Source organism: Oncorhynchus nerka, linkage group LG13 (genome assembly GCF_034236695.1).
Source record: "Oncorhynchus nerka isolate Pitt River linkage group LG13, Oner_Uvic_2.0, whole genome shotgun sequence".
Classification (NCBI taxonomy): Eukaryota; Metazoa; Chordata; class Actinopteri; order Salmoniformes; family Salmonidae; genus Oncorhynchus; species Oncorhynchus nerka.
The window spans coordinates 101,124,258-101,135,428 of NC_088408.1; the positions used below are offsets into that span (position 1 = coordinate 101,124,258).

Sequence of the window (11,171 nt, forward strand, 5' to 3'; positions counted from 1 at the left end):
ACCACCATAACAACATTCTATATAACACACCATAACAACATTCTATAGAACACCACCATAACAACATTCTATATAACACCACCATAACAACATTCTATATAACACCACCATAACAACATTCTATAGACACCACATAACAACATTCTAACAACATAACAACATTCTATAGAACACCACCATAACAACATTCTATAGAACACCACCATAACAACATTCTATATAACACCACCATAACAACATTCTATATAACACCACCATAACAACATTCTATAGAACACCACCATAACAACATTCTATAGAACACCACCATAACAACATTCTATAGAACACCACCATAACAACATTCTATATAACACCACCATAACAACATTCTATAGAACACCACCATAACAACAACACCACAACAACGTTCTACAGAACACCACCATAACAACATTCTATAGAACACCACCATAACAACATTCTATAGAACACCACCATAACAACATTCTATAGAACACCACCATAACAACATTCTATAGAACACCACCATAACAACATTCTATATAACACCACCATAACAACATTCTATAGAACACCACCATAACAACATTCTATAGAACACCACCATAACAACATTCTATAGAACACCACCATAACAACATTCTATAGAACACCACCATAACAACATTCTATATAACACCACCATAACAACATTCTATAGAACACCACCATAACAACATTCTATATAACACCACCATAACAACATTCTATATAACACCACCATAACAACATTCTATAGAACACCACCATAACAAACATTCTATATAACACCACCATAACAACATTCTATATAACACCACCATAACAACATTCTATATAACACCACCATAACAACATTCTATAGAACACCACCATAACAACATTCTATATAACACCACCATAACAACATTCTATATAACACCACCATAACAACATTCTATATAACACCACCATAACAACATTCTATATAACACCACCATAACAACATTCTATAGAACACCACCATAACAACATTCTATAGAACACCACCATAACAACATTCTATATAACACCACCATAACAACATTCTATAGAACACCACCATAACAACACCACCATAACAACATTCTATAGAACACCACCATAACAACATTCTATAGAACACCACCATAACAACATTCTATAGAACACCACCATAACAACATTCTATAGAACACCACCATAACAACATTCTATATAACACCACCATAACAACATTCTATATAACACCACCATAACAACATTCTATAGAACACCACCATAACAACATTCTATATAACACCACCATAACAACATTCTATAGAACACCACCATAACAACATTCTATATAACACCACCATAACAACATTCTATAGAACACCACCATAACAACATTCTATAGAACACCACCATAACAACATTCTATAGAACACCACCATAACAACATTCTATATAACACCACCATAACAACATTCTATAGACACCACCACCATAGAACACCACCATAACAATAACAACATTCTATAGAACACCACCATAACAACATTCTATAGAACACCACCATAACAACATTCTATAGAACACCACCATAACAACATTCTATAGAACACCACCATAACAACATTCTATATAACACCACCATAACAACATTCTATAGAACACCACCATAACAACATTCTATAGAACACCACCATAACAACATTCTATAGAACACCACCATAACAACATTCTATAGAACACCACCATAACAACATTCTATATAACACCACCATAACAACATTCTATAGAACACCACCATAACAACATTCTATATAACCACCATTCATAACAACATTCTATAGAACACCACCATAACAACATTCTATATAACACCACCATAACAACATTCTATAGAACACCACCATAACAACATTCTATATAACACCACCATAACAACATTCTATAGAACACCACCATAACAACATTCTATATAACACCACCATAACAACATTCTATATAACACCACCATAACAACATTCTATAGAACACCACCATAACAACATTCTATATAACACCACCATAACAACATTCTATAGAACACCACCATAACAACATTCTATAGAACACCACCATAACAACATTCTATATAACACCACCATAACAACATTCTATATAACAACCACCATAACAAATTCTATAGAACACCACCATAACAACATTCTATAGAACACCACCATAACAACATTCTATATAACACCACCATAACAACATTCTATATAACACCACCATAACAACATTCTATATAACACCACCATAACAACATTCTATAGAACACCACCATAACAACATTCTATAGAACACCACCATAACAACATTCTATATAACACCACCATAACAAACATTCTATATAACACCACCATAACAACATTCTATAGAACACCACCATAACAACATTCTATAGAACACCACCATAACAACATTCTATAGAACACCACCATAACAACATTCTATAGAACACCACCATAACAACATTCTATAGACACCTAACAACATAACAACACCACCATAACAACATTCTATAGAACACCACCATAACAACATTCTATAGAACACCACCATAACAACATTCTATATAACACCACCATAACAACATTCTATAGAACACCACCATTCTATATAACAACATTCTATATAACACCACCATAACAACATTCTATAGAACACCACCATAACAACATTCTATATAACACCACCATAACAACATTCTATATAACACCACCATAACAACATTCTATAGAACACCACCATAACAACATTCTATATAACACCACCATAACAACATTCTATAGAACACCACCATAACAACATTCTATATAACACCACCATAACAAACAACACCACCATAACAACACCACCATAACAACATTCTATAGAACACCACCATAACAACATTCTATAGAACACCACCATAACAACATTCATAGAACACCACCATAACAACATTCTATAGAACACCACCATAACAACATTCTATATAACACCACCATAACAACATTCTATAGAACACCACCATAACAACATTCTATAGAACACCACCATAACAACATTAACAACATTCTATAGAACACCACCATAACAACATTCTATAGAACACCACCATAACAACATTCTATAAACACCACCATAACAACATTCTATAGAACACCACCATAACAACATTCTATAGAACACCACCATAACAACATTCTATAGAACACCACCATAACAACATTCTATATAACACCACCATAACAACATTCTATAGAACACCACCATAACAACATTCTATAGAACACCACCATAACAACATTCTATAGAACACCACCATAACAACATTCTATATAACACCACCATAACAACATTCTATATAACACCACCATAACAACATTCTATATAACACCACCATAACAACATTCTATATAACACCACCATAACAACATTCTATAGAACACCACCATAACAACATTCTATAGAACACCACCATAACAACATTCTATATAACACCACCATAACAACATTCTATAGAACACCACCATAACAACATTCTATAGAACACCACCATAACAACATTCTATAGAACACCACCATAACAACATTCTATAGAACACCACCATAACAACATTCTATATAACACCAACCATAACCAACATTCTATATAACACCACCATAACAACATTCTATATAACACCACCATAACAACATTCTATAGAACACCACCATAACAACATTCTATAGAACACCACCATAACAACATTCTATAGAACACCACCATAACAACATTCTATATAACACCACCATAACAACATTCTATAGAACACCACCATAACAACATTCTATAGAACACCACCATAACAACATTCTATATAACACCACCATAACAACATTCTATAGAACACCACCATAACAACATTCTATAGAACCATAACAACATTCTATAGAACACCACCATAACAACATTCTATAGAACACCACCATAACAACATTCTATATAACACCACCATAACAACATTCTATAGAACACCACCATAACAACATTCTATAGAACACCACCATAACAACATTCTATAGAACACCACCATAACAACATTCTATAGAACACCACCATAACAACATTCTATATAACACCACCATAACAACATTCTATAGAACACCACCATAACAACAACACCACAACAACGTTCTACAGAACACCACCATAACAACATTCTATAGAACACCACCATAACAACATTCTATAGAACACCACCATAACAACATTCTATAGAACACCACCATAACAACATTCTATAGAACACCACCATAACAACATTCTATATAACACCACCATAACAACATTCTATAGAACACCACCATAACAACATTCTATAGAACACCACCATAACAACATTCTATAGAACACCACCATAACAACATTCTATAGAACACCACCATAACAACATTCTATATAACACCACCATAACAACATTCTATAGAACACCACCATAACAACATTCTATATAACACCACCATAACAACATTCTATAGAACACCACCATAACAACATTCTATATAACACCACCATAACAACATTCTATAGAACACCACCATAACAACATTCTATATAACACCACCATAACAACATTCTATAGAACACCACCATAACAACATTCTATATAACACCACCATAACAACATTCTATATAAACACATAACACATTCTATAACAACATTCTATATAACACCACCATAACAACATTCTATATAACACCACCATAACAACATTCTATAGAACACCACCATAACAACATTCTATAGAACACCACCATAACAACATTGTATATAACACCACCATAACAACATTCTATAGAACACCACCATAACAACACCACCATAACAACATTCTATAGAACACCACCATAACAACATTCTATAGAACACCACCATAACAACCAGAACACCACCATAACATTCTATAGAACACCACCATAACAACATTCTATAGAACACCACCATAACAACATTCTATAGAACACCACCATAACAACATTCTATAGAACACCACCATAACAACATTCTATAGAACACCACCATAACAACATTCTATATAACACCACCATAACAACATTCTATAGAACACCACCATAACAACATTCTATAGAACAACAACAATTCTATAGAACACCACCATAACAACATTCTATAGAACACCACCATAACAACATTCTATAGAACACCACCATAACAACATTCTATAGAACACCACCATAACAACATTCTATAGAACACCACCATAACAACATTCTATATAACACCAGCATAACAACATTCTATAGAACACCACCATAACAACATTCTATAGAACACCACCATAACAACATTCTATAGAACACCACCATAACAACATTCTATAGAACACCACCATAACAACATTCTATATAACACCAGCATAACAACATTCTATAGAACACCACCATAACAACATTCTATATAACACCACCATAACAAACATTCTATAGAACACCACCATAACAACATTCTATATAACACCACCATAACAACATTCTATATAACACCACCATAACAACATTCTATATAACACCACCATAACAACATTCTATATAACACCACCATAACAACATTCTATATAACACCACCATAACAACATTCTATAGAACACCACCATAACAACATTCTATAGAACACCACCATAACAACATTCTATAGAACACCACCATAACAACATTCTATAGAACACCACCATAACAACATTCTATATAACACCACCATAACAACATTCTATAGAACACCACCATAACAACATTCTATATAACACCACCATAACAACATTCTATATAACACCACCATAACAACATTCTATATAACACCACCATAACAACATTCTATATAACACCACCATAACAACATTCTACAGAACACCACCATAACAACATTCTATATAACACCACCATAACAACATTCTATAGAACACCACCATAACAACATTCTATATAACACCACCATAACAACATTCTATAGAACACCACCATAACAACATTCTATATAACACCACCATAACAACATTCTATATAACACCACCATAACAACATTCTATATAACACCACCATAGCAACATTCTATATAACACCACCATAACAACATTCTATAGAACACCACCATAACAACATTCTATAGAACACCACCATAACAACATTGTATATAACACCACCATAACAACATTCTATAGAACACCACCATAACAACACCACCATAACAACATTCTATAGAACACCACCATAACAACATTCTATATAACACCACCATAACAACATTCTATAGAACACCACCATAACAACATTCTATAGAACACCACCATAACAACATTCTATAGAACACCACCATAACAACATTCTATATAACACCACCACAACAACATTCTATAGAACACCACCATAACATCAACCAGACCTGCTTCTTAGTGAGGACAAGCTGACAACACAACTATACCTGCTTCTTAGTGAGAACAAGCTGACAACACAACCAGACCTGGGGCCTGTTGCACAAAACTAGGATAAGGGATTAAGCGAGGATATCTTGGTGATCCTGGCTCAATTGATCCGTAATCCGGTTGCACTAAAGATGGATAGGGGGCAGGAGGATATGTTATGGTATAAATTACCATGGAGATTTATTCTGTGGAGCTAGCCTGCTCCAGACCAGGCTAAATTCCAGGATCTATTTAATCTCATCCCTAATGTCAGTCAGCAGTCACCACAAATGGAAACCAATAGTTATTTCACTGCTCACTATACATTGTTATCACATATAACTAGACCCACTGTTATTATTTAAACGTTTGTGATCATTAATTTCAATGATTTTGGATAAAAAAATTATGTTTAGATGATGTTGCTATCATTAGATAATTTACAGTTTCCCATAGACTATAAGGCTATATATAAAATGATAGAATATTAGGGCCAGAGAGGGGAAAAAAACACAAGTCATAATATTGTAACCAGTTGTTTTAAAGGAGGACAGTTGTTAAAATGACAGATGTGGGGCATTTCGTGAAATTGTACTTCAGTATGGTTTCATAAACAAAGACATGCTGATGTGCCAGAATATTAAGTATCACATTGTCATAAGTATCAAAACTGTAAAAACAATATGTAGCTTTTCTGCAGAAAGAACCAGCCTCATAAATTTATGACTTTATCCTTTTCTTCAGTGTGGCCCTAGTACTCTGTCATATAAACAAATACACATTCCATATGAATATAAAAACACAATGTGTAACATTATGTTCCTTTATTGAATAAGGACAAAACAAAGCAGGTAAACCATCAGCTCCTTTCGAAACTGAAGTCACAGTGACTCTACAAGATGGAAAGCACAGAATCCAAGCATATTATACAAAATGATACATACACATTCAAAGGTCTGTATATAACACACCCTGCATGTCTGCACACTAAAATAAATGCAGGACAAATCCATACACATCAACTGAACAGACAAATGAATGGATGCAGTAGCCTCCCTGCAGCCTTGTATTACACACAGTATACCGCACAAACATCATAAGAGGCCAAATTGGTCAAAAACGAACCCAAAAAACCCAAATTCCTCTGCCACCGCAGGACATATTTAACCAAAATTGAAAGCACACATACTAACTAAAATAATTCAACACATATTGGTCCTCAGCAGCCGACCACTGTCGTCATCAGGGAAGATTGCCGGATTGTCCCAGTCCATGGCTGGTGGCACTCTGGGGGCCCTCTCCTTCCTCAGGCAGGCCACATTGTGGAGGACAGCACAAGCCACAGTAATATCACATGCCCTAACAGGGCTGACCCTTAATTTGTGAAGGCAGTGAAAGCGTGCCTTCAGGAGGCCAAAGGTCATTTCAACTCTGGCCCTGGTCCTGGCATGGGCATGGTTGTAGGCCTGCTGTGCTTCCTGGGGGTCTGTGAAAGGTGTCAGGAGAAAAGGCTGGCAGCCATACCCCTGTCTCCCAGCAACACACCAGAGAATTCACCTGTCAACACAAAATCTCATCATTACTACCTCATAAACACAGTGATATTCTTGACACAGCCATGATGGTTATAAATAGGGGTTGTGTGGCTTACCTTGTGATAGGCACTGATAGATTTCAGAGGCCCGAAAGATTCTGGAGTCATGGACTGAGCCAGGCCATTTTGCCACAACATTGCTGATCACACAGTCAGCATTGCAGACCATCTGAAATCATAAGATGAGGAATATTACACCAATCAATGCACATCACTGGCAATGCAGAGTGTTCGTCAATGGACAATATCAAAAGTTATGTTCACCTGAACATTAATGCTGTGAAAGGATTTCCTATTCACAAAATCGGCCTCATGGGCACCTGAGGGGCTTTTATCTTTATGTGTGTGCAGTCCACTGCACCAATGACATTGGGGAAACCTGTCACACAAAGTAATGAGTATCCTACTATGTGTTAACAGTTGTCCTGTAATTTGTAGATCCTCTTACCTGCAATCCTATAGAACTCCTCTTTGATGTCACAGAGTCTTCTGTGGCCAGGGAAGGAGATGAAGACATCTGCTAATGCTTTGATAGCCAGACACACACTCCTTATTGTGCGGCAAATTGTGGCCTTGTTCAGCTGTTCTGCATCCCCCACTGAGTACAGGAAGGCTCCACTAGCAAAAAAGCGCAAGGCCACACAAACCATTTGCTCCACACTCAGTGCATGGCTCCGTGCAGTGCGGTGCTTAATCCTGGGACCCAGTAGTCTGCATAGATACCTGATGCCATCTGCAGAAAACCTGTATCTTTCATATAGATGGTCATCAGGGAAGGCCAGTGGGTCCAACCGGTCCCTGAAGACCCTTTCTCGCCTGAAGGCTCTCCTCAGCACAAGTGCTTCTTCATCCACCACATCTCGCACGAATGGGCATGCCATTGTCAGAGCAGAAAGGAACACACAATTTTGGGCCTTCATATAGGCCAGTGGCCACACCTGGTGCTGGGGGGGTGGGCAAAAGAGGGCGATGCCTTATAACGATGACTTGGTTGTACTGATTGCTGGGAAAATAAAAAAAAACTTAGAAAGATGCCACCGTCCTGTGTGCTCACAATAAGAGCTCATATGTCATGGCTCACTTGACTTTACGAGAATATACCTAATTTTTATTTTGAGCTGTGTCATCTTCTTGGAGCTGGGGGAGGAAAGAAAAATAATGATTAATACATCTGTGTTACAGTTAGCATACAGTGTACATTGAAGGCATATCTCACCTCCCTCTCAAGTTTTTTTATTTCAAGGTCCAGTTTCCTAATTGTCCTCTTTTTTATTTCGGACTCCAGTGCAAGATTTTCCATATTTTTCTTCTTGTACTGAATGTCTATGTCTGCCAGTTCTATTTGGCGCCGGAGGTGGTTGCCATACAACTTTCTGATAGCTTGTGAGCTCTGTGAACACAATACAATTAGCGCAGCTGGAATTTGGCAGGATGTGGTGTCCTTTTATTAATACGCACTATGTTGCCAGGCTGGTTTTCCCACTGTATAGCATCTGGGTCCTGTAAAAGAAATTAGATTTTTGATTTTGATGAGGACTCCTCACCATTGTAGAGTAAATAGTACTTTCACAGTCTTAACATGATACCTCATGCCTTCTGGAATCCAGAGAGATGGTCTCCTCCTCATCATCGTCTCCATCATGTGCTGTTGCTGCTGCACTGGGGCCTTCACCCTATCACATTTAATCGGATTCATATTGAAGCTAGTAGACAAGACATGCCAGGCCTACAGTATGCCTTTGATGGAGTACTCACTGGATCAGCATCGTCTGGTGCTTGTGCTGGTGGCTCTAACAGGAACACAGTGCTGCCAGGCACTGCAAGGCAATAGGTAAACCAAAGTCAGACAGTCCAAATTGATTCAATATGAATGTGGTTGTATCCCATGTAGAGATGGAAGGACATACCTTGAATGAAGCGGGTGGCATCTTGGGAGGAACCTATGCTCGTCTCTTTCCCCCCAGGGATCCCCTCTAAGACGGGCCTGCCTTTATTTAGCTCCAAGGCCATGTCCTCTGCTGGGGTAAGGTCAGCCTTTGGTGACCCACCACCCGTGCCTTGTCTGTGGGTATTCTTTTTCACTGCTAAAACAGTACAGACAATGTGTTCTGCAGAATGTTCTTGTATTTGATTTTGACCTGCTGCCATGTCCGTTTTGGCCCGTTCATGTTTAAACTACACACACACACACACACACACACACACACACACACACATTTAATGGAGTCACACTGCAAAAAATTACTTGGTATTTTTGTCTTGTTTTCAGTAAAAATATCAAAAAATGTATCATAGCTTTATACAGTGTGATGGAGTTACTTTACACAATTTCACTCATATCTGCAGTGCATTTCAATTAAAAATTTAACCGTTTCATAATTACAGTACAACTGCATTTTTGGAGATGTGAATTAAATATTTGATTTGTAATTGTGATGTTTCAGCGGAGCGGTGAGTGTGTAATTGTGCACTACTTACGCATTCAGGCGGTCTGCAATACTTTGCCACGCTTTTTCTCTTTGCTTTATCACTGTGGCGGTGTTGCCTTTCTTCTTAATTATATCTTTTACCTCCTCGTATGCCTCCATGAGGATTTGTGCTTCCGACGGGGAAAAGTACGCGGCTCTAGTTGCCATGGTAAATCAGTTAATCTGTGATCTGTGGCGGGGTCTATTTGAGTGAGCCGTGAGCGCGCACCTATCCAGGATTGGTTTCACCTGGCTTAATGAATCCGTGTCTGCTCATCCTGGCTTGGTCTTTGTGCAACCAATTAAGCCTGGACGCACATGTTTTGGCTTCATTGAGCTCAGCTGAGTCATTTATCCCGGATGTCTTAATTCTACTTTTGTGCAACAGGCCCCTGCTTCTTAGTGAGGACAAGCTGACAACATAACCAGACCTGCTTCTTAGTGAGAACAAGCTGACAACACAACACTAACAGATAGCAGAGAGTCCCAGAGGAGGACCTGACCTGCTAAACAGCTAACAAGCCTTGTCTCTCCTCTCCTCTCCTCTCTCCCTCTTCTCCTTTGCTCTCCCTCTGTCTCTCTCTACTCCCTCTCTCTTCTCTCTCTCCCTC

The 11,171-nt window shown here is 37.6% G+C and overlaps 1 protein-coding gene across 1 annotated transcript; it reads right to left on the reverse strand.

Moving 5' to 3' along the window:
• Window positions 1-8,415: 8,415 nt before the first annotated feature.
• On the reverse strand, window positions 8,416-10,948 carry LOC135574625 (uncharacterized). Its single transcript, XM_065026071.1, has 7 exons — window positions 10,000-10,948; window positions 9,848-9,909; window positions 9,679-9,765; window positions 9,551-9,592; window positions 9,309-9,482; window positions 9,194-9,229; window positions 8,416-9,095 (listed from the first exon to the last, which is right to left on the reverse strand). The coding sequence occupies exons 1-6, from the start codon at window positions 10,238-10,240 to the stop codon at window positions 9,194-9,196; spliced, it is 642 nt and encodes a 213-aa protein (XP_064882143.1). The 5' UTR covers window positions 10,241-10,948; the 3' UTR covers window positions 8,416-9,095.
• Between the last annotated feature and the right edge of the window lie 223 nt (window positions 10,949-11,171).